General features: G+C 35.7%; 2 protein-coding genes across 5 annotated transcripts in view; one reads left to right on the forward strand and one right to left on the reverse strand.

Annotated features, from left to right (window-relative positions):
• Positions 1 to 1,251, reverse strand: part of INTS13 (integrator complex subunit 13) — a 33,087-nt gene extending 31,836 nt beyond the window's left edge. The window contains exon 1 of one of the 3 annotated variants that reach the window (XM_059081170.2): positions 696 to 1,251. The gene's annotated coding sequence lies outside the window, so the exon portion shown is untranslated. Of the gene's footprint in view, positions 1 to 306 lie in introns of all 3 variants that reach the window. The other 2 variants (XM_059081171.2, XM_067008935.1) reach the window with 2 other exon arrangements.
• FGFR1OP2 (FGFR1 oncogene partner 2) lies at positions 1,252 to 27,090 on the forward strand. Of its 2 annotated transcripts, XM_059081198.2 has the most exons (7): positions 1,359 to 1,634; positions 15,239 to 15,375; positions 17,552 to 17,669; positions 18,109 to 18,251; positions 20,642 to 20,755; positions 23,220 to 23,333; positions 25,057 to 27,090. In XM_059081198.2, the coding sequence occupies exons 2-7, from the start codon at positions 15,241 to 15,243 to the stop codon at positions 25,192 to 25,194; spliced, it is 762 nt and encodes a 253-aa protein (XP_058937181.1). In that variant the 5' UTR covers positions 1,359 to 1,634; positions 15,239 to 15,240; the 3' UTR covers positions 25,195 to 27,090. The 2 variants fall into 2 exon arrangements, with proteins under 2 accessions (XP_066865038.1, XP_058937181.1); XM_067008937.1 differs by lacking the exon at positions 20,642 to 20,755 and having other exon boundaries at positions 1,252 to 1,634.
• Positions 27,091 to 27,901: the final 811 nt, after the last annotated feature.

Consider the following 27,901-nt stretch of genomic DNA (forward strand, 5'->3'; position numbering starts at 1 on the left):
AAACATTTTTACAAATAATCGTACTTGTTTCCCTTACATAATACCAAACAAAATAAACGACAAACACTCTTCAAACACACTTTTGATGATCCTTGCTAATTGACATCAATCAAATATAAACCCCTAAAGTAATATAAGTCAGCATTTGGGGGCTTCCCTCCAAAAACATCTCAAGACTTCTGAAAAATGGGTGGGGACTGGGGAGAAAGAATGAACTGGAAAGAGTGACAACAAAAGGGAAGCTCAAAACATAACAAACATATCCTAAAATAACTGCATATCTGGTCTTCGCATGAGGATACGGACCTCAAATTCACACTCTCCACCTTAGCTTCTGAAACACCACGGTAATTCATCATGTAGAACAGAAAACTTTAGGTGCTACCATCACATGGTGGGAAGGAGGAACTTTTGAAACTTTTTCTTATAAGAACTCCCTTGCTTCGCTAATAAAATCTTACACTGAATAGACAATCCACATTCGAAAAGCACAGGGTAAACACAGCAGAAGTGTTCACTAAAACGAACCGACTTTTTACAATCCAGCTATTTTCTTCTCCTGCTTTCAAATGCATTTCCTCTTCATGCAAAACTCTTCTTTGAGAAACCTAGACATACTCTGCTGGAAACTGGGGGGAGGGGGGGAAGTACAAGGTGAGTGGATAAGGAAGACCTCAGGATCGAGGTTCGCTTACTTTCGTGCCTGGTCCTGCAGTGAAAACGAACAGAGGCTATGCACCACAGCCTCTCTGGAAAAGGCTGCTGGCTGGGTGGGGAGGGTCAGCGCACAGTCAGGAGTGTCTGGTACCAAAGACAGTGGACTATGCTTTCCCCGCTCATCTCCTAACACACCGGTCCTTCCCAGGCTTCCTAAATGCAGGAGCGCGCGCGCCTGCGCGTGAACACAAACACTCACACACTCGGACTGGCGCGTGCGCAAAGCGCTCTTCGGCAGCCCCGCCAAGCTGCCCTTCCCCCTCTGCGGGCCAGACGCCCAGGTCTCTAACAGGAAGAGGGCGGAGCCAAGAAAAAAATGCCTCCGACCCTCAAGATTTTCTACCCCCTAATTTTCCAGTCACCCATTGGGAAAATTGATCCGGGCGACCTGAGAGCCTCCCCAACAGCGAAATACCAACCACAGCACCGGATAACGGTGCTACGGTCCCCTAAGCGCAAGGCCCGCCCACCAGATCTCCCCTTCTCCGTCTCTCCACCCAGGCCCGTTTCCCCTAGCAAAATTCGCGAGACTTTGCGAGAGGCTGAAAGAAAGCTTGAGTGTGGATTAATGGGGAGGCCCGCCCCTACCTCTCGCGCATGTCAGCTAGAGGCCTCAAAAAAAATCGCGGGGCTCTGCCCGCACGGTTACGCGAGGAAGGAAATCTCGCGAGGTTGATGCGCTCTGAGAGCGCTGGACGGAGGCGGTGAACGGAGGTTTTCTCTTGGCCAGTGATGGGGCTGAGCCCCTCTGATTTCCCCAGGCCACCCCTGCACTGCCTCTGCTTGGTTCTGCGTCTGCTCGCTGAAGAAGCTGAACAGGCAAGAGGAGTCTCTTCCCCTGGGTGCATAGGTCCCCGTTGGCCGAGGCTTTGAGTCCTAACCGCCACAGCTGACGGCTGCGAGGGATTGAGACCAGAGTAAGTGCAATCAATCCAGGGACCAGAGCGGGCATAGGGAGTCGGAAGCTTCCTTCCCCGATGGTGCTTTGCACCACCTCTTGAACTACCGGCTGCCAGTTCCTGGGCGCGGTACTTCCTCTCCTTGTTCAGCTCTGAGCACCTCTTTCCGGAACTGAGGTGCGGAAAGTTCGATGAAAAGCCTTGGCCCTAACCCTGTGGACACACCTTCCCTCTCTGTTTTCTTCCTGCCTAACCCACCTGGGAGCTCACCGTTTGTGGGGCTGGGTTGAGGGGTGGTCAGCAGGGATGCAAAAGGGGTCATTTTCAGTTTTCAATTTACCTCTTTGCATATGACACGGAGAACCATTCCCTCTTTCTTGAAATTGCCCTCCAAGAAAGATTTCTCTTTTCCTGGTACTTTTCATGGATAACCATACTGTCTGGAAACTGCCCTCTGAAGAATCCTACTCTTTTCTTGGTTTTCTTCCTGCCTTTTTTATGTATCCCATCTCAGATAATGGTACCGGTGTCCATCCTGCTATCCAAACTAGGAACCTAAGGCTCAGCCGTGACTGTGTATTTCCACTTACACTGCACGATGCTATTTCTTTTTCTTTCACAAGATGATTTCCCCACCATCATCCTTCCCTAGAGTTACCATTCTGAAATACAAATCTGTTCATATCAATAACTTTCTTTAAGCTTTTTGAATAACCGTATTGCTGACAGAATTAAGTCCTAATTGTTAAGCATATCACTTAGGACCTTATACTGTCTGTTCCAATCCATTCTACCTTTTTCGTCTTATTTTGCCTCTCCTCCAAATACTTCAATACCCAGTCATGCCAGACTGCTGGATGTTTCTCCAAACATGCAAGCACTTTCACAACTCTGTGCCTTTGTATGTGCTGTACCATCTGTCTTGAATGCTTACTCTTCCTTTTTTTTTTTAACCAACTTTCAAGATCCAATTCATAGACCATGGTGTCTTCTCAGGCTCCCACAGATGATATTGATAGTACCATGGTGTTCCCAAAGCACTTGAGACGGTACTTCTGCAGTATTTCTTAGGTTGTATAACATTATTTGTTTAATTATCTGTTTCTTGTGCCAATTTGAGCTTGAGCCTGGGATCACGTCTTATTCATCTTTGTAACAAAAGTTAGACCAGTACTTGGCACATAGCAGGCATTATAGTTCTGAAGATTCACCATAGGAGTAGGAGTCCTTAGCATCCTTAAAAGTGTAGAATTTTCGAGCCAGAGGAACCTTGTATATTAGCTTAAAGAACCCTGACCTGTTTTGAATATGAGGAACCCTGTACCACCAATACACAAGTAATTGTACTTTTAGTATCTGTTAGTTGAGATTGTGCATAGTGGCAAAAAGACTATTATGCTTTTGTATTTTATTATAACTAGTCTCTATTAAAAATAGTGGACTATATATGTGAGAGAAATATTTAGACTACAGACCATGCTTGGTATATGTACATCATGCAGCCCTTCTAATGATTCCTTACCCATAGGTTAGAAATAACTGGTTTAAATTAAGTTAGGTCCTTCTTGAATTGTCACACCTGTTTGAACGTACAGGTGTATGAAACTTATATTTAGCCACAATTCCAAGGTAATGTATAATTAAAAAAAAAATTCTCCTGTGTCCTTACTTTCCAATTGTTTCCAATTGTTTCTTCTAACTTTAAAAATTCATTTTCTTCATAAAGCAGCTTCATAAAACTCCAAACAGGTGTTCATTCCATCATTTTCAAGGACAGGGAAAATTTTTTGTGCTTTCAGATGCAGTGCTATGTCTGTATAAGATGCTTTTTAAAAATATGTAATTTATAATTTACATGTTTTCTTTCTTGATCTCTTTATAAGTTTCTAAGAAAGCCATAACGAGGACTTTTTATATTTCCATATGTGTCAGTTAGTATTATCTACTAATTAACTTTAGAGGCACCTGCCTGAACAATAAAAATTTTTAAACTAGATTGTTGACATTGATAGACACATCTGTGGTATGTCAGTGGTCACAGTATTTCTGTGTAGTTCCAGCTATAGGGTAATGGATTTGTGGATAAAGGAGAAAGAAGAGTGGTTTGCATTTCTTTAAATTTTTCTTAACCAAAATCTAAAACTAACAGCTGGCAGTTTCTGTCTCGGGTGGGTGGTGGTTTCTCTTTTATCAGCAGCACAATGTTCTGAACCCTCTGCCAGGAGTCTGACTGCGAATGTCTTTGGGTGGTAAAGTGGGTGAGAATGTGGCTAATGTGGAGGGCGGGGAACTGCTTTAAAAAATTTTACCTGTAATATGAACCTACCTATAGAAGATAATGTAAGTAAGTACACTAGTTAAGTGTGACTAGTTAAGACATGCTCTCTAAAAATAGATAAATTGAGAATATCTTTTTTTTTTTAACTGGACTCTTTTAAAATTAAAACTTGTTAGAGAATGTGGAAAACAATCTTCCTCCCACTCCAGTTAGCAGCCAAACAGTGTGGGGAAAAGCACAATGGTTTTCAAAAAAAGGTGACAAAGTAAATGCATATTGTAAAATATTTTAAACTTTTCTGTGGTCTTACATACAGGAAATGAACATGCAGATTCATAGAAACTTTGTGTCACTGTTTTTCTGAAATGCTAATAAAGGGATGCTTTTAATTACCTGCTATTTATAATTCCTTTCCCTGAACAGGTATGTTTTTATAGTTACGAAACAAATTTCAAATGTAGTTCATTTTGATAGTAGTATTTCATTATGCAATCTAGAGAATGTTTTTTAAAGTGGATGTTAATTCTAGTTTCAGAAAACCTAAGTGGTCTCCTTAAACAAAATTCAACTGAGTAAACTTTAAAAATCTTATTGGCTTTGTTCAACGACTCATGAATCAGGCTGCATCCCATCTAGTAGAAAGGAGTTCCAAGGAGCTGTACAAAATGAAAGACTTTTATAGAAGAAAGGACAAGGAAGTTACACTAACAAAAAGCAGATTGGTTGGGACAAGGTCACTTTCCTTTAGGGGACTGCAGGGGTCTGTCAGACAAATTACCTCACAGTGATTCCTGATTGACAGATTTAAGGTTCCATTTCTGGAAGAGGCCAAAACTGTAAATTAAGTCTTGGTTTGGTGATGTGGGGCTTATCATAAGGGACATGGCATTTGGGGGCCTGTTTTCTTGTTTTTAACAGTCTTATAATTAACTGTGATAGCTGGTTAAAATAGGTACTAGGCTTTTATTGGTTATGCAGAAAAATATTAAAAATTTGTCATTTTTTCATCTTCATTTACACTTCCATTTATTTTCTATTGCTGGTTTGAAATGCAATTTATATAATATTTTGGAAGTCTCATTGGTGGAGTAGGGTCAAGAAATTTGCTTTGTTTTTCCTGGTTTCCACCCAGGAGCCCAGGATAGTCTTTATATAGGTAAAAGCAAACAGGGCCCTGGAGAGCCATCTTGGCTCATTAATATCCACTAGACTGGGGGTCAGAAGTTCTATTTCTGGTACTAGCTTGGCTCCTTCCTTGCTACATGGTGCTGTCAGTCAGCTCCTTACCTTTGAAATCCTGAGTCTATTTCCTCATTGATAAAATGGAAATAACAGTTATCCCAATGAGCAAGATTCAGTATAAGGTTGTATTACTCAGGCTCAGAAAGCTACCAACAGTTGGAATTAATTAAAATTATTACCTAGCGGTTTGATTTTACTCTGGAGTGCTCTAGAGGTCCATTTAGATTGAATTAGGTTGGAGAAAAGGCTAACACACTTTTGAAGAAGGAAAAGATGACTTGCCCTATCAGATAGCAAGAGTTATTTTACAACTGTGACAGCTGAGGCAGCGTATTGATGTAAAGATAGATAATAGATCCAGAGGTAGAATAGAGAGCTCAGATATATACCCATACATTTATTGAAAAAACATACAACAGGTGTGGCATTACAATTCAGTGGGGGAAGAACGTACTGTACAATAAATGGGAACTGGCGCAACTAGTTGTCTGCATGAGAAAAGGAAAATATAGTTAGATATCTTCCTTATACCACGCATGCAAATAAATAGCAGATGAATTAAAGACAAAGGCAAAACCTTGGGGACAGATAATGATTTTTTTTTAAGTTTTCAAATTAACATAGTATGCCCTTTTTCGCAATATAGTTCTATTCATTTTAACATGTATACAGATTCCACCGCGATCAGGATACAGAACCATCCATTATTTCAGAATACTCTCTTGTGCCACACCCTTCTCCACCACCTCCATGCCCACTCCCACTCCCAGCTCCTGTCAACCACTGATCTCTTATGTACCCTCTTATCTACCGCTGTGGTTTTGTCCTTTGGGCAGTGCCAGGTAAATGGAAGCAGTATGTAACCTTTTGAGATCGTCTTCTTTCACTCAGTCAGCATAATATTTTTGAGATTCATCTAGGTTGTTGCCTGTATCAGTGCTTCATTCCATATTATTGCTGAGTAGTATTTCATTATATGGATGGTATGTACTGCAGTTTGTTTATCTACTCATTTCTCTACAGTAAATACCCAGAATTGGTATTCCTGGGTCATATGGTAGAATACATTTAATTTTTCAGAAACTGCTAAACCATTTTCCAAAATAACCATGTTATTTTGAATTCTCAGCATTGTGTGAGAGTTCCGTGCCAGCACTTGGTATGTCAATGCTTTCTATTTTATCCATTTAGTAGGGGTGTAGTGGAGCTCATCATGGATTTAATTGCTTTTCTTTAATGGCTAATGATGTTGAATATCTTTTCATGTGCTTTTTTTGCCATCTGTATATTTTTTTGGTTAAGTGTTAAAGTCTTTTGCTCATTTTAAAAAATTAGACTATTACCTTATTGTTAGTTTTGAGAGGTTTTTATGTATTCTGAATACAAGTCCTGTGTCAGATATGTGATTTGTATCTTCTTCTAGTCTACAGCTTGTCTTTCAGACTGTCTTAACAGTGTTTCCCAGAGCAAAACTTTCTAATTTTGATGACGTCCAGTTTATTGAATTTTCCGTTTTTGAATCAAGCTTTTGGTATCATGTCTAAAAAGTGTTTGCTTAGCCCCAGGTCACAAAGATTTTCTCCTGTTTTTTCTTCTAGAAGTGTTACCATTTTTCATTTTACATTTAGATCTGTGGTCCATTTGGAGTTAATTTTTGTGAAAATTGTAAGAATTACTTCAGGGTTAACTTGTTGGCATGCAGATGTCCAGTCTCCCAGCACCATTTGCTGAAAAGGCTATCCTTTCTCCTTTGACTTACCTTTACACCTTCTTCAAAAATCAGTTGGTCGTGTTTCTGTGGGCTTATTTCTGGAATCTGCTCTGTTTTATCTGACTGGCTCTGCCAATACCATGCCATCTCGACTGCTATAGCTTTATAGTAAGTCTTAAAATTTAGAAGTGTGATTTCTCCAATTTTGTTTTCAAAATTATTTTGGCTATTTGGTTGAATTTGCCATTGAAACCACTTGAGTCTAGAGATTTTTGGTAGAAGATTTTTAACTACAAATACAATGTTTTTAATAGTTGTAGGACTATAGAATAGTTACAGGTATTTAATAGTTATAGCTATAATAATTATTACTAATAGTTGCATCTTGTATGACTATGTAGTTTGTGGTTTTTAAAGAATTTGTCCATTTCATCCAATTCATGTGTATGAAATTTATTATTGTATTCACTTATCCTATTAATGAATTAGGAGTCTGCAGTGATATCCCTTCTTTCATTCCTGACATTGGTAGTTTATGTCTTCTCTCTTTTTCTTCTTGGTCAGTTACACTAGAGGTTTATCAACTTTTTTTGCTTTTTCAAAGAACTAGTTTTTGGTTTCATTGGGTTTTTTTCTGTTGTTTTCCTGTTTTCAATTTCATTAATTTCTGGTCTTTCATTATTTCCTTCTTTCTGTTTACTTTGTGTTTATTTTTCTTTTCTTTTCTTTTTTTTTTTTTTTTTTTTTTTTTTCGGTACACGGGCCTCTCACTGTTGTGGCCTCTCCCATTGCGGAGCGCAGGCTCAGCGGCCATGGCTCACGGGCCCAGCCGCTCTGCGGCATGTGGGGTCTTCCCCGACCGGGGCACGAACCCGTGTCCCCTGCATCGGCAGGCGGACTCTCAACCACTGCGTGACCAGGGAAGCCCCAATTTTGCTTTTCTTTTCCTTATTTCATAAGGTTGAGGCTTAGATAATTGATTTGATATCTTTCTAGTTTTCTTATGTAAGCATTTAATGTATAAATTTCCTGCTTTACATGCATGCCAAAATTTTGATATCTTGTATTTAGATCAAAATATTTTCTAATTTCCAAAAAGACTTTCTTTTTGTCTCATGGATTACTTATGTGTTGTTTAATTTCCAAATATTTAGAGATTTTCTTGTTGTCTCTTTGTTATTTATTTTAGTTTAATTCCATTATGTTCAGAGAACATAATTTGTATGACTGCAGTTCTTTTAAATTTGTTAAGGTTTGTTTTTTGACCCAGGATATACTCTATCCTGGTGAATGTCCCATGTGTACTTAAAAATAATGTGTATTCTGCTGTTGTTGGTTATAGTGTTTTATAAATATCAATTCAGTCTACTTAGTTGATGGAGTTTGTTCATTTCTTCTATATCATTGCTAATTTTCTGTGTACTAGTTCCATCAGTTACTGAGAAAGAAGTGTTGACGATTTCAGCTGTAAGTGAGGATATGTCTATTTATTTTTTTCAGTTTTTATTTGATTTTGAAGCTCTCTAGTTAGGTACATATATATTTAGGATACTTATGTGTTCTTGGTGAGTTGGCCCTTTTATCAGCTGTGTATTGCCCCTCTTTTGTCCCTGGTAATTTTCTTTTCTCTGAAGTCTAATTCATCTAGTATATTTTTTAAAATAAATTTATTTATTTATTTTTGGCTGCGTTAGGTCTTTGTTGTTGTGCGTGGATTTTCTCTAGCTGCTGCGAGCGGGGGCTACTTTTTGTTGTGGTGTGCAGGTTTCTCTTGTGTAGCATGGACTCTAGGTGTGCGGGCTTCAGTAGTTGTGGCATGCACCCTCAGTAGTTGTGGCTCGTGGGCTCTAGAGCACAGGCTCAGTAGTTGTGGTGCATGGGCTTAGTTGCTCCGCAGCATGTGGGATCTTCCCGGACCAAGGCTTGAACCCGTGTCCCCTGCATTGGCAGGTGAATTCTTAACCATTGCGCCACAAGGGAATTCCCTCATCTAGTATTAATATAGCCACCAGCTCTTTTTTAAAAATATAATACCTTTATTGAGATACAATTTCAAATACCGTAATATTCCATCATTTAATGTGTACAATTTGATGGTTTTTTGGTATGTTCACAGAGTTGTGCAACCATCACCACAATCAATTTTAGAATATTTTCTTCACTCCAAAAAGCTATGCCCATTAAGTCACTACCCATTCCCCTTATCTTCCCCCTCTCCCTTTGACCCTAGACAAATCACTAATCTACTTTCTGCCTATATGAATATGCATCTTGTGGACATTTCATGTAAGTGGAATCAAAATATGTGCTCCTTTGTGACCAGCTTCTTTCACTTAGCATAATTTTTCAAGTTTCATCCATTTTGTAGCTTATGTCAGTACATCATTCCTCTTTTTTGGGGGTCAAAAAATATTTACTGTATCATATTTTATTTATTCATTTTTCAGTTGTTGGACATTTGGGCTATTTCTACTTTAGAGCTATTATGAATAGTGTTGCTGTGAACATTCATGTACAATTTTCTGCAAGGACATGTTTTCATTTTCTTGGTGTGTACCTAGGAGGAGAATTGCTAGGTCATGTGTTTAACCTTCTGAGGAACTGCCAGACTGGTTTCCAAAGTGGCTGCACCATTTTACATTCCAACCAGCAGTCCATGAAAGCTCCAAATTCTCTACATCCTAGCCAACACTTACTATCTTTTTTATTATATAACCAGCCTAATAGATATGAAGTAGAATCTTTTTATTTTGATTTGCAGTTCCCTGATGGCTAATCATGTTGAGCACCTTTTTGTGTACTTATTATTAGTACACTGGCTTTCTTTTGATTGGTGTTTATATAGTGTGTCTCTTTCCGTCCTTTTACTTTTAACCTACCTATATCATATTTGAAGTGAGTTTCGTGTAGACAACATATAATTGGGTCCTGTTTTAAATCCTAATTAAAGAGTTAGATTATCAGACTGCATGTTCTAATGTGTTTAGAACATTTATATTTAGTGTAGTTATTAATATGTTTGTATTTAGATGCACCATCTTATTTGTTTTCTGTTTGTACCCTCAGTGTTTTGTTCCTTCCTTTCCCCTTTTCTCCTTCTTTTGGGTTATTAAAACTTTTTATTCATTTTAATTCATCTGTTAAGACTTTGACTCTTATCTCCATACTGCTTTTTTTAGGGATTTTCTAGTATTACAATATGTTTGTTTACAGTTGACATTGTATCATTTCAAATGACATGTTGAAACATTATAGTATAGGTCCATTTACCCTCCCCGTTTATGTTGTAGTTATATATTACATCTACATAAATTGAAAATTCCATCACAAAAGTTATAGCTTTTGTTTTCAAATATCAGACATTTTAAAGCACTCAAAAAGAGAATAGTCTATTATTTTTATCAAGCTATTTATGGGGCTTCCCTAGTGGCGCAGTGGTTGAGAGTCCGCCTGCCGATGCAGGGGACATGGGTTCGTGCCCCGGTCTGGGAGGATCCCACGTGCCGCGGAGCGGCTGGGCCCGTGAGCCATGGACCCTGAGCTTGCGCGTCCGGAGCCTGTGCTCCGCAAAGGGAGAGGCCGCAACGGTGAGAGGCCCACGTACCGCAAAAAAAAAAAAATATATATATATATATATATATATATATATATATTTATGATTTCTCTTGCTCTTCCTTTATACCTGATACTGTAAGTTTCCTTCTGCTATCATTTTGCTTCCCTCTGAAGAATTTCCTTTAAAACAAATCTACTGGAAATGGATTCTCTTTTTCTTCATCTGAGAATGATTTTTATTTTACCTACATATATGAAGGGTATTTTCACTGGATATAGAATTATGGGTTGAGAGTTCCATTCTTTAGCACTTTTAACTGGCCTTCCTGACTCCTGATGAAAAATCTATAGTCATTCAAAATGTTGGTTCTCTGTAAGTAATATGTTATTTTTCTCTGGCTGCTTTCAGGATTTTTTCTTTGTCTTTCATTTTCAGAAATTTGATTATGATGTGTCTGAGCTTGGACCTTCTTGGATTTATCCTGTTTGGGGTTTGCTGAGGACTGAGAATGATACAAGCAGAAAGATTTCTGAGAAAGAGGCAAAGTGTTGCATAATTTAAATTCATGAATAACTGATCCAGTTAAATGTTTCTATTTTACCCGATTGACAAGTTAGAATATTCTTGGAAGGACACAAAATATACTAGTATATTAACCATTGTGAGTATTATAGCTTTTCGGTAGGGGACTTTTAAAATCCATCCATAACCTAAATAAATATACTATTATTAATACATTGCTCATATATTTAGGAATGTTATGTAGTCCTAAACCACAGAGAGAGGCAATCCTATAAAATCCACTTGGAGATGTTCAAAACATCCTTTAGGAATGGTTTTAGTCCTCGCTTCACCTTTACAGTTTTTCTGGATACATTTATTTACAAATAAGGTGTGTACTGGGTCATATTCTCTGCCATCCAAGCAATTTTCCCATCAGTGTTTAATATTGTGGCTAATCTTTTTCTACTGGAATGAGTTAGTGTTCATTCGAGGTTTTTTCTGGTGCTATCAGGTAGCCATCCTGATTATGTCAGCTCTCATACTCATGGATTTTATAACCTGATCATCCCATGTTTCTTTCTGGAATTTGGCAGGCCAGATTTTGTGTGTCTGTGATGGAATCTTTGACTTCTCCATTGATTTCTTATGATTTTATTGTTTTACGTGAAACCCTTGCATAGGACTTTTAGTAAAAGTAATGTTTTTATAACTATGTACTTTAAAGTAGTTCGATAGTACCTGTAATATATGATACTAGCTTTAGAATCTTTTTTTTTTTACTGTGCATCTCTACCTTATTATTTTAGGTAGCATCAAGCCATCAAGTAGTTAATGTATTTTTGTTTTTTAAAGGATATCTGAAGAACTTCCTTGCAGCATTTAAAGAAGTGAATTATTCCAAAAACAATTCAGCTATTAGTGTATGTATTTACTCTTTCATTTTAACGAGTTGCTCTATCTTAGAGGCCACAGTTAAGTCATTTGATCAGTTTGGTGTCTGGTAAGAAATTGAATTTTATCAGCATGACTGAAGTGCCTGTTATGTATCAAGCCTGATGCACGTAACTTTTCATGTTTGATATAAAACCCGTTAACAAACAGTAAAGTCAGGATTTGGTACTAGAGAGTTCAAAGGCTTTGCTTTGGGCTTGGACACTCCTTGAATCATGGGAACACAGTCACGAGATTTTCTTCCAGTAGGTATGATTGTTAGAGTAAGAGTTTTGTACCAGAAGATGGTAATATGAAGTGGAGAAAGTAACAACATTTCATAATTATTCCACTAGTAGATGATTTAGGGTGCTTTCATTTAGCAGTTGGGATTTACTACGTATGGGAACATTAGGTATAAAGACCTAGAATAAACTCTGAAGATTCTTTGACTAATTTAGTTGAGGCCTGTGATTGCTCTGAGGCAAGGAGGGTGAGCCTTAGCTACTGAATCAAAGCATAGGATTTAATAGGCAGTGGGTCTTTGGTGCCATGTTGTCAAGTTGATACACCCAGAACACAGCTTAACTTTTTCATATTCCTTTTTAAAATATTTATTTATTTATTTGGCCATGCAGGGTCTTTGTTGCAGCATGCGGGATCTTTAGTTGTGGCATTGCGGGATCTAGTTCCCTCACCAGGGATTGAACCTGGGCCCCCGGCACTGGGAGCACAGAGTCTTAACCACTGGACCACCAGGGAAGTCCCAACTTTTTCGTATTTCAAAAAGAAAGATTTATGATTATCTGGAAAGATTCCATCTAGATTCAGGGCTCTGTAGATTCCTTTGCCCAGAGAATTCTGGGAGCATGGCTTTTGGGGAGAGGGCAACTTATTGAATTACACACAGTATATGTATTCTCATGTCTAGATCACCTATCATCTGATCATATATAGGAACTTTAGTGCATTTTATTTGGAAACGTATCCTATCTATTGTTTGTAGATGTCATGTTGTTACAAAGCATAAAGAGGTATTCTTCTCATAGTAGTCCCAACAGTATCATTTAACAATATCCTAGGTTGGAACCTAGGACTGTCAGAGGTTCCTCATACTTGACTTGTTCTATTAAATCAAGATAAACGTTACTTCTCTCAGATCTTTTATAACTTTCTCTAGACTTTGTTTTTTTAATTTTCTTTCACCATCTATTACAACCAGTTATTTTTACTGTAAGACAAATATTTTTTTCTCTTTTTAATATTTTTTTCCCACAAATAACTTTAAAATTTTTCTCTGAAGAATCTGGTGTTCTATAGTAGTGGGATTGATGGGAGATATGGAGATATAGTAACTCCCACATAAATAGGAAAGCCATACTATTACCTATCTATAATTTTAGATTATTCCCCTTGGAAGTTTAGAGGAAGGGCAAGGCATTATTGGAGGCTAATGTCTGCCTTGGAGCAGCATCTTAGATAGATTTTGAATGGCTTTTCTTTTGTGTTTAACCAGTACGAGGCATTGGTTCCTTTAATTGCCCTTTTGCTTGTTGTATTTTGAAGTACGCTTATCTAAATCTCCTAGGTATTAGAGGACAAATCTTTTGGTGGTTTTATCTAGAGAGACAAATCATATTAGTTTCCAGCTTAATTCTTAACGCTCTCTGGAAATGTCTAGTCATGAATATTTTCTGGACTGGCAGTTTTACATTTTAATTTATTTTGATTAAATCTTTTTATTCATCTTTAAACTTGTTTATAATAACAAGACAGTATACCCTTTGCTTCAGCTGTTGGGTACAACAAGAATACTGTTTGAACGTTTTTTTCATCTTTATTTAGTTAACAATTTTGAATCTTTGTTATATAACCTTAAATGAAAGCCTGCTAAAATGGCCTGATGTGTTTTCTTTCCTTCTTTTAAAATGTTACACAGTTGGGTTATTTAAATCTCTTTTGTACTTACTGCATTTTTCTCTGTCTGAGGGACTAATAATTAACTGAACTACAGTCCAGTAGGATCTAACTAAGTCCTGCATTCTGTCGCAAATTTCTGTCTTTCTAAACTTGATGAAAATCCTTCATTATAGCCCTTAACTTGGTTCTATACCTGAGTTTTAATTTAATATCTATAGACCTGGCTTCTGGCCTAGTAATTTTACAGTGTAATTTTATTTTTTGAGAAAATCTTGAAGAAAGGGTAGCTTATATAGAAAGTAAGGTGACACTTAGTAGAAAGAGAAAAATTCAAGAATGATAAGTTTCAGAAGGTTAAAGTTTTTGAGAGACATTATTTTAAGATTAAAATTTTGTTTTGAGGTCTCAGCATACCAGTTGAAGAAACTACAGTAACTATTGGCTGCTTCATGTTTTGCCTCCTAATTTTTTGAGCTTCTTTTATGCATTAATTATTGATTTTAACAGCTCAGAAGTTTCCCATAATGGCCAGTGTTGTTCTAAGTTAAAACTTTCTTTGCCATTCACTAAGGAAAGTGCAAGAGTTAGGATTATAATGCAATTTTATATAAGAAGCCAAAGTTCCTCCAGAAGGAGGTTGACACTTGAGCATAGCATGACACATAGAGGCCACTTTGGCTGGTCAGTAGTGTGCATTTGTGAATGGTGTCTCAGGTCACCTGACCAAGCAGAGGCTAGGAAGGGTCTATGGTCAGAGACCTGACAGTCATTGACTGCAGAATAAAGACTAATAAAGTGACCTTTTTCACAAATGACTTGATAGGGTTTGCCCTTATGAAGAGCACAATTTCTATATAACATAAAATGTATTCATTGGATTTGTACTTTTTTTCCCCACTATAAATTCAGGGTGTTTTAAATACATTCTGATTGTGCCTGCAAATCATACATGTATGATCGCACACACACACATATATGTGTGTGTGTGTATATATATGTAGTTATGTAATTATATATATTTATACGCATTGTATTTTTTGAATATTATAAATTCACTTTTGAGTTTGTTCTACCTTAACAGAATCAAAACCACAGGTGTTCTTAGATGTTTTTTCTTCCAAGACAGTGAGCAATTCAGTAACAAATGTAGCTTAAGCATATCTGTGTTAACGTGAAACTAAAATAAGATGCTGGGCTTCCCTGGTGGCGCAGTGGTTGAGAATCCGCCTGCCGATGCAGGGGACACGGGTTCGTGCCCCGGTCTGCGAAGATCCCACATGTCGCGGAGCGGCTGGGCCCGTGAGCCATGGCCGCTGAGCCTGTGCGTCCGGAGCCTGTGCTCCGCAGTGGGAGAGGCCACAACAGTGAGGCCCGCGTACCACAAAAAAATAAAAAAAATAAAAAATAAAAATAAAATAAGATGCTATGCCAGCTTTGTTTTGAATCTTGATTTTCATTTTTAATTATACATATTCCTTTAGAAATGAGTTGCACAATTGAGAAGGCACTTGCTGATGCTAAAGCCCTTGTTGAAAGACTGAGAGATCACGACGATGCAGCAGAATCTCTGATTGAGCAAACCACAGCTCTCAACAAGCGAGTAGAAGCTATGAAGCAGGTTTGATGTTTTTCCTTGCTGATTCCATTTTTAAAAAGCAGTCATTGATATTTATGTGTTGCTTGAATTGTAAACTTCTGCTTAATTAGGATTTTATTATTTTTTAATGTTCTCTAAAATTTAAAAGTAGCTTGACTTGTGTGTTTCAGTTTACTTTAGATTGAAATGTAATTTTTTCAAGTTCAACTGGCATGTATATGTGTATATATTCAATATATATTCTGAAACATATAGACTTGATCACTGTTCTGACAGTGATGTACATTTGAGGTTGGAAAATATATGAATTTTTTAGGTCTAGATACATTTGACAAAGACCAGATAATATCTTTTACTATGTAATTGACACATATTTTGCTCTGTCTCCTATTTTTATAATGTAGAAATATTTTTCTTTATAAGAGTATTTAGGTGACACTATTTAACAATAAAATAGTTTCTGAAAATGATGCAAAGCAATATCTGGTTTCCACCTTTTGCAGTTACTGCATTTGTACTTGCTACCTTATTTTTCATTTAATGCTGCCAGTTAAAGAAGAAATAAAAAGGGCTTCACTTCTTGTTATCCTTAACTGTTGTATATAAGAACTTTCCAGTGAGCTGCTATTTCAAGCCCTCTTTGATAAAAGAGTTTCAACTCTAAGAGAATTATAAAATCTCTGATATTATGATGGAAATCACTGGAGGAAAATATATATTCATAGCTTACTCTCTAGAAATGCAGCATCCCTTTTTTAAAAGGAAGCAACCCAGGGTTACTGCTTTTAACAAAGCTGCTGAAAATAGTGAAGGAAGTTTACTTACTTTGTTTTGCAACTGTTACCCTAAACACATTACATCCATCCCTGTCTACCTTGATTCATGAATTCCAGTGAACATATATATCTGGTATTGAGTTGTAAAAAAAAGGGGGTTTGACAACCAGAGTTAAGAACCATACTATAAAGTTTACCCCTTTGAAGGGTGCAGTTCATTGGATTTTAGTATATTCACATGCTGTGCAACCATAATTACTATCTGGTTTGAGAACACTTCATTACCCCAAAAGCCCATATCCATTAGTAGCTACTCCCTAGGTCTCCCTTTCCCTGGCCCCTGGAAACCACAAATCTGTCTATCTCCATGGATTTGCCTATTTTAGACATTTCATATGAATGGAATCATACTATATGTGGCTTTTTGTGCCTGTTTTTTTAACGTAATGTTTTCAGGCTTCATCCATGTTGTAGCATGTATCAGTACTTGATTCCTTTTTATTGCTAAATAATATTCACTGTAAGGATACAGCACATTGTGTTTATCTGTTCCTTGGTTGATGAAAATTTGGATTGTTTCTATTTTTTGGCTATTGTGTATAATACTGCTATGAATACTTGTGCGTAAGTTTCTATGTGGACATATGTTTTCAATTTTCTTGGGTATATACCTAGTTCAGTCAGAATGGATGGGTCTTGTGACTCTATGTTTAACTTGTAGAGCATCTGCCTGACTGTTTCCCAAAGCAGGCATGTCATTTTGCATTCCCATGAACAGTATACGAGAGCGATTTCTCCACATCCTCTCCAACACTTGTTATTACTTGCTTTTTGATTAAGCTCATCCTAGTCATTGTGAAGTGGTGTCTCCTTGTTACACTGAATTGTATTTCCTGAAGGACTAATGATGTTAAGCATCTTTCATGTGCTTATTGGCCATTTGTGTATTTTCTTTAGAGGAATGTCTCTTCAAATCCTTTACCCATTTTTTTCCAGCTTTACTGAGATATACTTGACATACAACATTGTGTAACTTTAAGGTGTACAATATATATTGATATGTGTATATTTTGTGAAAAGATTAGCTATCACAATGAGGTTAGTTAATACCTCCATCACCTCACATAATTACCGTGTGTGTGTGTGTGTGTGTGTGTGTGTGTGTGTGTGTGTGTGTATACATTTAAGATGTATGCTCTTGGCAACTTCCAAGTATATAATACAGTATTGTTAACTCTAGACACCATGATGTACATTCCATCCTCAGAACTTACTTGTTTGCCCATTTTTAAATTGAGTTATTTTTCCTTTTATTGTTGAGTTGTAAGGGTTCTTTATCAAATATACACGAGTGTGTGTGTGTATATCAGATGCATATTTTCAAATATTTTCTCACATTTTAATAAAAATCTTTTCATTAGTATCAAGAAGAAATTCAAGAACTTAATGAAGTTGCAAGACATCGGCCACGGTCCACATTAGTTATGGGAATCCAGCAAGAAAACAGACAAATCAGAGAATTGCAACAAGAGAACAAAGGCAAGCTATATTATCACTGTGTATAGCAAATCAAAAGAGAGCTTTAGGGCTTCCCTGGTGGCGCAGTGGTTGAGAATCTGCCTGCCGATGCAGGGGACGCGGGTTCGTGCCCCGGTCCGGGAAGATCCCACATGCCGCAGAGCGGCTGGGCCCGTGAGCCATGGCCGCTGAGCCTGCGCGTCCGGAGCCTGTGCTGCGCAACGTGAGAGGCCTGCGTACTGGAGAAAAAAAAAAAAAAGTTTAAAATGGTCATTTTGAGAACGAATAAAGGACTCCATTTGGTATCCTTTATTTCCATGTGGCTAGATTTTTGTACCTCATGTTTTCTTTTAAAAATACCCCCTTTATAAATTGCTTTTTTGATAAATGTAATATGGAAGAGAATACTTTGTACATCCTGAACTCAAGTTTGAATAAAATATACTGTTGTTTTTGATAGAATTACGTACATCCCTAGAAGAACATCAGTCTGCCTTGGAACTTATAATGAGCAAGTATCGAGAGCAAATGTTTAGATTGCTAATGGCTAGCAAAAAAGATGATCCAGGGATAATAATGAAGTTAAAAGAGCAGCACACCAAGGTAATCCTTTCTGTAAATATAATTTGAAATAGAAATGAAGGACAATTGGTTAACTTCTGTTCAGATTTTTTTAAAAATCATAGGAATCTTACATGATATTGAATACTTCTCTTTTTGACATTTTCTTCTTATTTTTTTCATGTTATGTGTCATTTTCTGTTTGATTTACTCTTCTAACTCCCATTCTTCCCTAGTAGCTTTAATATATATTAAAAAATAAACTTTATTTGGTAAATAAAGGTAAGTCTGTTCAATTCAAAATTATTTTTATAAGGTTATCTGCTTGTAAGAAATACTTCTTTTAATTTGTGTATTGATATCTCTTGCAAAAATGAAAATTAAATGCTTAAAACTTTTTAAAAAATCTGAAAACAGCTAAAGGTAGATTTGTTTTTCTTAAGTCTATTTTCTGAATGAGGTTAATTCATCCAGACTATAGATACTTCTGATTATTAATGGAAGTGCCATGGTGGGGGGGAGAGGAAATAAATATATCAAATATATGTATATATTTATATATATATATAATATATTGCTTCCCCACCCCCTCCTCCATCACATATCACTTAATATCATTTCTAGAGACAGAGCTGAACTAATAGAAATTAGTGTTTTTCCTGCTGTTCATCATACTCATTCAGATCCCTGTGTTTGCTAGCAACTGTTTTGAAAACAGGTAGAATAGTCCTTTTCCGTTTATGTTTTATTTTAAACTGATTTTTAACTGCTGGTGTGAAATAAAAATATTAGAATAGATTGTGACTCCTAGGCCATTATCTGTATTGGATAATGGTGAACTAACTGTTAGTTATAACTAATATTATTTAAGAAATTCATGTAACATTTTTATCTTTCTCGATTGTTGAAACACTTTTTAGATTCCTTAAAATGTTATATTTCTTCCATCTTGGTGCTTGTAGGTATTGTTAGATTATTAATTCTATTAAAATTAAATACCTAGTGAATTGCTTTAATATGTAAATCCAACTCTACATATTAAGGAAGTTAGTAATAGCTCTTGTGTCAAATAGTAAAATAGTAAAAATAAATGTGGCTCTAATATTATCTAATTATGCTATTCATCTCCTATCCAAAGGGAAACCTTAGATAGTTAAATGGCAATCTTTTGACTATAAACTGTATCTATTGTTAATGAGATCATTATAAAAAATTTAATTTTAAATATAGAATTTAAGAGGTTTTTTTAAGGTACAAATATGAACTGACTTAAAATTATTGGTAAGATAAGTATAATCTTGAGACATTCCAAAAGGCCCTTATGTTTAACAACCTAAATTTTTTAAGATCTAAAGAGAATGCTCTGGCATACTAGTGCTTAAGAATAAGATACTGAAGCTAGCTAGTCTTTTGTGGTAGCAGCTATGTCAGAAGCAAATGTTTTCTAAAACACATTAGATTTTACGACTCATCACAGCTGTTTTATTAATTAGCAAAGTTAAACATTTCTTAAGATAGCTGTAGATCATCCTTTTTCAATTATGCCAATTGAATTCTTCATCTAAGTGCTGATTCTTGCCTTCCATGAAATGACAGTTCAGTTACTTGTTATTAATTCTAACTAATATATATTAATGTTTGTGATTTTGATTTTTCCCAAAAAGGAGACACTTTGATTCAAACAGATATTTATTAACAAAAAGGAGACACTTTGATTCAAACAGATATTTATTAACACTTGCACTGGCTTAGTTATTATTAATAATAAGATGAATGAATAAGTTTATTACTCTACCATAGAAGCTTTCAGTGTATTGGGAGATACAGACACAAACATGATTATCTAATATAAGGTAGGATGTGATGAATCCTAAAATAGAGATCTGAATTATTAGTGGAATACTAGAGGAAGCAAGATTAGTTCTCATGAGGAGAATCTGGGAAAGTGGCAAGGAAAGGTAGCAAATCCACCTAAATCTAGCCTTGAATTAATTACTGGGGTCAACAAGCAGAAGTGGGTGAGCAGAGAAACTTGTATGATAAATATGAGCTTCCAAGATATGTTTAGGTACTAGTGCCCTGATATGCCTAAACACAAAAATAATTTTATAACACATTTAGGGGTAATAAACAAAGTTACACATAACAGCATTTTGGAGTAAGAGACCCTTTTGAGACTCCTGTAACATAGAATTTTGTCCTCACCTAGAAGTTTTTGAGCACAACATTTAAGAACCAATAAAAAGCTTGAGGAGAACTCATCTTCATTCAAATACTCATTTTTACATTATTTTTGAACTGCTACCTTTTTGGAAATCTTAAAAAAACAAACATTTCAAACAGTTGGCTAACACGCATGAACTAACACTCATTCAGTTTTTAAATGACGGATAATATATCCGTATTAACATTATAATGACTCTGTACTACAGATTGACATGGTGCATCGTAACAGCTCCGAAGGATTCTTCCTTGATGCATCTCGACACACCCTTGAAGCACCTCAACATGGACTGCAGAGGAGGCACTTGGAAGCAAATCAGAATGTACACTAAATAAAACAGTCAGCTTTGGGGGTGTGGATGGAAGGGGGGTCCATTTAAAAAGTTCTTCTACATTGAATTCTCCTCCCAAATCAAATCAGCAAATAAATGAAATTGCTTTTAAAAACGCTGTGCTTTTCATAGCCTTGCAAAAATACTCAGTATAGAAACTTTAAGTCTGTCATCAGTTCTCTGTGTATTGTATTATACATAGCCTGTTAGATAACTGCAGGCTTTAAAGGTTCTTTGGGCCAGCCTTTCATGTTATTGTTCTTGTTAGCTATAGATGCAAAATTTTAGTAAGCTTCAAACGGTCATCCTCTTGCTGGACATCAAAGATGTTTTCTTGGTAATAATTTTAATCTGATTTTCTAAAAATTTTGTTCAATCAAACTGTTAAATGAACTGTTTTAATTCAGATTTTCGATAGTTATAGTCCTTTAGTTTGAGTTCACAATAAAATAAAATTGCCTTTGTTTAGGTGTTACTAAGTATAGTAGTACCCTTTCCATTGTGTCTGTTGTGTTTTAACTGCCTTTTTTTCTTGAAAGGCATTTCAAGACAGTGCAAGGTTTATGTTGCTAGCATTTCTTGCCTTTAAGACAGTTTTGAAAGCACAGGTCTTGCCTTCTTGTGCCTATTAAGAGATCCATGACACTTCCCTGAAGATTTTATTGTAATAAGTGAACCATCCAGGAACCAGACCTACAAAAATACACTTCTGTTTGAAGTATTGGATTTTTTTTCTTACGATGATTTTATTAAAACAGACTGTCCTGAAAAAAATTAGTAGTTTCTTGTTTTCTTTTGTTTTAAAGGCAAGTAATTATCTGCTTCCTTGCAGTCGTTTAACCTAGGTCAGTGCCATAAAGACACCAAATCTTAAACTGAGAAAGCTGTTGGTATTCAAAATTTTTACTCATTACCCTTATTCAATTTGCTGCTGCAGTTATCTCTACTTAACTTGCTTTTAAACATTAGGCTCCCTTTACAGTGGGAGGGATTGTAATCATTTTTTTTTTAAACTACTCCAGAATACGACAGATGTTTGTCTTGATATCATTCTTGCTATCATAATCTAATCCAGAGCTGTCCAATAGAACTTTCTGCAGTGATGGAAATGTTCTTTATCTATGCTGTTCAATATGGAAGCCACCAGCCACATGTGGCTATTAAGTACTTGATGTGTGACTAGTGCGACTGAGGGGCTGAATTGTTAATTTCTTAAAATTGTATTTGACTTCAAGTAATTTAAATTTAAATAGTGCCATACTAGACAGCATAATCTTTTATTCTGACTTCTTCCTACGTACTGGCTTTTTATAGATTGTGTTAAAATAATATAAGGATCTGTATTTTTGTTGGTTAAGAAGATATTAAATGTGTGGTTTGCTAAAGATATTCCTATTTGTTCTCTATTATATTCCTTCCATAGTTTACTAGTTTTGTAGGTTTTGGGGGGTCTTGTTCAAATCCTTTTTACAAACAGAGTATATACAACTATTTAAGAGACTTAATGTTTATTTGGGGAGCTATTAACTTTTATATTTAAGTTTTGTCCTCAGTATAACAAAATGACTCTCAGTTGCTAGTGAACAATGGTCTATAGAAGTTGTTCATTTAAAAAAGTATTATTCTCATGTTTCTGTTGATTATAAACCTTTTGTCTGTCTGTTTCATTGACTGTAAGCTCCTTGAAATCAGGGAACATTTCTTAACAGGCTTCATATTCCTGTCACCTAGCACAGTGCCTGGCTCATCATAGGTGTGCAAAAAAGAATAAGAGAATGAGATTGGAAGAAATTTATGCTACTTGCTGTGCCAAACAAATGTGGATGTCTATTTTATACTAAAATTATATTTTGAAGAGTTTGCAAAGAAGGCCATTTAATATTCAGTACTTAAAAGCAGAACTCTGTTCATTTTACTCAATACTTATTATCTATTATGTACCTAACATTCAGTAATAGGCAAATATAAGCAATATACAGTTCCTGCTCTCAGTGAGGATTATAATCTAGAAAAGGTTCTGGATTGAATTGAGATGAATTTTTAGGCATGGAAAATATTTTTAAATCATGAAGACTTCAGTGAGGAAAAGAGATTGAATGCTTATCTTTCCCATTACTTTGGTCAATGGGGTATGTAGGTGCAGAAATGAAAAAGTTGCTGATCATTTGTGGTGAGAGGAATGGGAAATGAGTATTTTTCCTGTTTGTGGGTTTAGATATATTGTGCTGCTTATCCTTAATCCTAGTCCTAACAGAAATCTGACTTAAAAAGCACATTCATGGTCAGTCAACTTTCTTGTAAATATCTGTTGGATATATTACATTTATGGTAAATGGCAATGTAAAGATATTACATTCATATTAAGTGGCGATGCAGATTTTATAAAAAGGGGAGGATCCAAAAATTTTTTTTAAGTATTTCACTGATTCACAACTTCCATCTCTTTTTTTTTCAGGAATTACAAGCACATGTTGACCAGATAACTGAAATGGCAGCAGTAATGAGGAAAGCCATTGAAATTGACGAGCAACAGGGTTGCAGGGAACAGGAACGAATATTTCAACTTGAGGTAAGTTTTAAATTGCACATGTAGGTGAAAACTGTCCATACAAAGATTTATGCCAGAAAATATATCCCACTTTAAAATATATACTTTCTGGGGACTTCCCTGGTGGTCCAGTGGTTAAGACATCACCTTCCATGCAGGGGGTGTGGGTTTGATCCCTGGTCAGGGAGCTAAGATCCCACATGCCTCGTGGCCAAAAGAACCAAAACATATAAAAAACGGAAGCAATATTGTAACAAATTCAATAAAGACTTTGAAAATGGTCCCGAAAAAAATCTTTAAAAAAATACATGTATATATATGTATATATATGTGTATATATATATATATATATATATACACACACACACACTTTCTGGGATACTAGTAATGTTCTTTTTCCTAATCTGGATACTGGTTATATGGGTGTATAATGCAAGACCATTTATATAGTAATGCAGGAGTCTAGGATCAATAGTAAACTTATACCAGTAATTGAGAAAATTGATTTTTTTTTTGATCCTGTGTCTCTTCTATTATTAGGTGAATATACTTCTTCAGCTTAGTAATTTTTTTAATATCTTTATTTTATTAGAGATCACAGTGATGCAGGGAGAAATGTTTTCAGTCCACAAATCATATTCTTTGGCCACTTGTATTTTTCTGGGGAATATAAAAGCTTTTATCGCATCTGTCCTTTATTTTGTCGTAGCAAAAGCACAAGTCATTGTTGAATAACTGAAATCAGTAGAGTAGACCTTTATACTTTTAAAACCTTTATTTTGAAATCATGGTTGAGAAGTTGGTTATAGAGGGCCAAAAATGATTTCTGTAAGTGTACAAAGTTCTCTCATTCTTTATAACAAAGGTAAGCAAACTTTTTTAGTAAAAGACCAGATAGTAAATCTTTTAAGCTTTGCAAACAGGCAGTCTCTGTTGTAGCTACTCACCTCTGGCATTGTGATGAAAAAGCAGCTATACACACAAAAAATAAGATTGGACTCAACTGTGTTCCAGTAAAGTTTAATTTACAATAACAGGCCTCACTCAAGCCAGACCATAGTTTGCTGATCTCTGCTTTATTTATACCATTGAAACTTAGAAAGTAAGACCAAAAGACAAAGCAGTAGAAAATAAATTATGAGAGTTATTTTTAAATGTCTAAAAATTTCTTGCAGTAACTAATCTAGAAGAAAAAGGCAAAGTTGTTTACCCATGCTAGATTTGGTCACTTAACTTTCCTTCTTAAAAAATACCACAATCTATTCAGCCAGCCCTGCTGCTGTTAAATTCCAGTGAGGGAAGCAAACGAGGGCTTGCCCTGCATTCCATGCTATCATGGAAATAATAAAATTACTAAAGTACTGAGAGCTTTCAGCCCCAGGGTATTATTCAGACTTTCAGAGTTTACACAAATATAAATCTAGGTGTTATTTTCTTACTGTGATTTTCTATACCGTGATTATAAAATAAGGCTGTTTCTGAGGTTCTGTCTACCGTTACAGCGGCATAAATAAAAAGGCTTCTTAGTGGTGGAAGACATTGAAAACATGGTTCCTACCTCTTTAAAAAAGTGTTCTCTGGATTCAAGTTGTCAACTTCAGCTGCATATATCATTTAATACATTTCTGCCAATTACAGTACTTTGTATTTATTATACCTTCATATGTTTGGCTTTTCTTAAGATATGTTTGTACTCTTGTAGCCACCTTGGTGACTGCTTCTTTGTTTTTGTGCTTTCTTATAGCAAGAAAATAAAGGCTTGAGAGAGATCCTTCAAATAACTCGAGAATCATTTTTGAATCTTAGAAAAGATGATGTGTCGGAAAGTACATCTTTGTCAGCATTAGTGACCAATAGTGACCTGAGTCTGAGGAAGAGCTGAAGAGCTTTTAAGTCTGTGAATGAATTAACAGAAAAATCCATCTCAAGCTGCCCTTTGTTTTATTTTTTTTATAATACGTACGGTGCACTGGCAATGACATTTTTAAAAGATAGCGACAAGAAAATGCATACTTAATGGTCATAGATGTTATTCCAAACTATAATTGAAAAATAGAAACTAACCCTTTGTTATTTGGTGAACAAGTTAAAGATTTTCACAGTGACTGCTGCATGTATTAAGAGCTTTCAGCAGTGCTGTTGGCTTTCTGGTTGACACTTGGATAAACATGAATATCCCCAACAGATGTCTGGGAATTAATAGAAACATCCCAATTTTAAAATACAAATTTTGCCACAGTATTGTGAATGGAAAATCGTCATACTAAATTATATCCTCCCTATAGGGTGAAAGTTAACAAGTAGCTTACGTACCATGAGACTTCAGCTTTAATGATTGCCTATCTACCTTCTCATTAATTTAAATTTTTGTCAAAGAAAGTTCAGTTTGAAAGACTTAGGAATGTTTTATATGCACCGTAAATAAGAGAGGTAATTTAATTTTAGCTAATTTATCCTAATTAATACTGAGCTAACAATTGTCCATGATTTACTTAAGTATATGAAATATTTCAGGAATGAAAGAGAAGGAATACTACTTTCTAAGAAAGAAGAGCTTATAAGAGACGTATTTAGTAGGTTAAACTACTTCTTTGAAAGAATAAGTTTTGGTTCTAAATCAGTAATGAAGATGAGAGTTTTCTCTTCTCTGGTTGATCTTTAAGGATATTATGTAGCTCATTTAGCTAACAGTTGAAATGTTTGATATAGCAAGATAAGTATGGCAATTTCAAAGTAAATTGAGAATTCCTCTGTCTCAAAACCTTTTTTTTTTTTTCCTTAAGTAATTACGCTTAACACATATAGAAACAGTAAGTTAAAATTAAAAAAAAAATTTTCTAGATCTGTTCTTAAGTTCCATCTGGTTCTCATAACCTATAAGATGTTTCTTGTAACCCTTCAGTCAAAGGGCTGGGGGGTGGTGAGGGGGAAATCTGGATTTATAAGTATTTGTTTTATTTTTTACAGAATATATATCCAGTATATAAGTTTTTTAAAGCTGCTAGAAATAGAAATGTGCTTTAACATCAGTTGAAATCTAAATTTTTCGTATTTTGTCGTGATTATAGAAGAAAAGGTAAGAGTGTCAAATATGATTATTAAATATACTGTACTCGTTTATATTAAATATATATTAAAAATAGCACAATAGAAAATTCTACTTTGGAGTATATAATTTGTTAAAGTAATATTTACATGGTAACTTTTATGTATAATTTCATATGTTGGTAAAATTCAAGACTACTTTTCACTTCGGAATTTTTTATCTTAAGTTTGGGGTAAGTGGGGTTGATGAGACTGATTGAATAGAAAAGGGCTAATGGCCCAAACATAAATAGATTTCTTTTCTCATTCAGAGGCCTTAATTGTTATTTGATAAACAAGTGACAGTTTTTATTTTTAAACTTTTCTATTGGTTTGGGGGAAAGTATCCTTTAATTTGATGGCACATTCATTCATAGAGTTTTTATCCCAAGTCAGAATTGAAATAAGCTACACAATTGAGAGTAAGTCTGAGGCAATTCATTGGGGCAGCTCTATTATAAAACATTACTTGATAAATAATTATTTTTGTAAACAAATAAGTTGAGTTAATTTATTCTTGGTCTTCTTACTTGGATATTATTTTAAGAACTTGGTGTTTAAAGACATTTATGTTATTATATAGCAAGAGTGTTCTATCCCATACTTTTTTTTTAAGCAGAACCTCACATTTATGTCTGAGAATATGTACTACTAGGAACCTATTTTATCAATAAAGATGAGCGATTAAAATTGGTATGATCTCCAAGTTAATTTGAAAACAATGCTTACATTTATTCTTCCATATAGTTTATTTTTAGGGCTTTTATTTATTTTTTTCTTACCACAAACTTAGTACTTAGCAACAACTTCTAGCTATATTTCTTACAAATTGGCCAGCAACTTATTGCTGACTCGGCAGACCTTTTGATCATCTGTGGTGGGTTTAATAGTGTCCCCCAGAAGTATGCCCAGGTCCTAACCTGTTGTACGTGTGGATGAGAGCATATTTGCAGATAGAGTCTTTGCAGATTTAAGGATCTCGGGATAAGATCATCCTGGATTTAGTTTGGGCCCCAAATCCAATGACTGTTGTCCTTATAGGAAAGGGGGAGATTTGAAACACACAAGGAGAAAGTCATGTGAAGACAGAGGCAGAGGGTTATGCAAATCAAGGAACCCCTAAGGTTTATGAGATGCGTCAGAAACTAGGAGAGATGCGTGGAATGACCTCTCGGCTCCCTCAGAGCCTCCAGAAGGGACCAACCCTGCTTGATTTCAGACTTCTGGCCTGTCAAACCACAGGCTGATGTGAGAGCAAGTGAATGAATTTCTCAAATACTAACTTCCCCTAGAATATGTTCATTTTAAGACCTACCTCAGTGATTATAAGGTTTTTGTTTCTAGCTCATGCAGACTCTAGACATATATAGAATACAAGAGGTGAAAACCATCTCTTCAGTAGAAAGAAAATCACTAGTATCTATCATTGAAGGGATTCAGGAGGGAGAGCTGGTTTGGAAGAAAGGTTGAGTAGCTCTACTTGTGGAATGGGAAGTTGTCCTCTG

This window comes from Kogia breviceps, chromosome 12 (genome assembly GCF_026419965.1).
Source record: "Kogia breviceps isolate mKogBre1 chromosome 12, mKogBre1 haplotype 1, whole genome shotgun sequence".
Taxonomy (NCBI): Eukaryota; Metazoa; Chordata; class Mammalia; order Artiodactyla; family Physeteridae; genus Kogia; species Kogia breviceps.

Excerpts from the sequence above, each read along its gene's own strand:
- FGFR1OP2 (XM_059081198.2), top strand. The coding sequence starts at position 15,241 with ATGAGTTGCACAATTGAGAAGGCACTTGCTGATGCTAAAGCCCTTGTT. Across the intron at positions 15,376-17,551 it reads GAGTAGAAGCTATGAAGCAG|TATCAAGAAGAAATTCAAGA; the intron begins GTTTGATGTTTT and ends TCTTTTCATTAG. Across the intron at positions 20,756-23,219 it reads ACTTGGAAGCAAATCAGAAT|GAATTACAAGCACATGTTGA; the intron begins GTACACTAAATA and ends TTTTTTTTTCAG.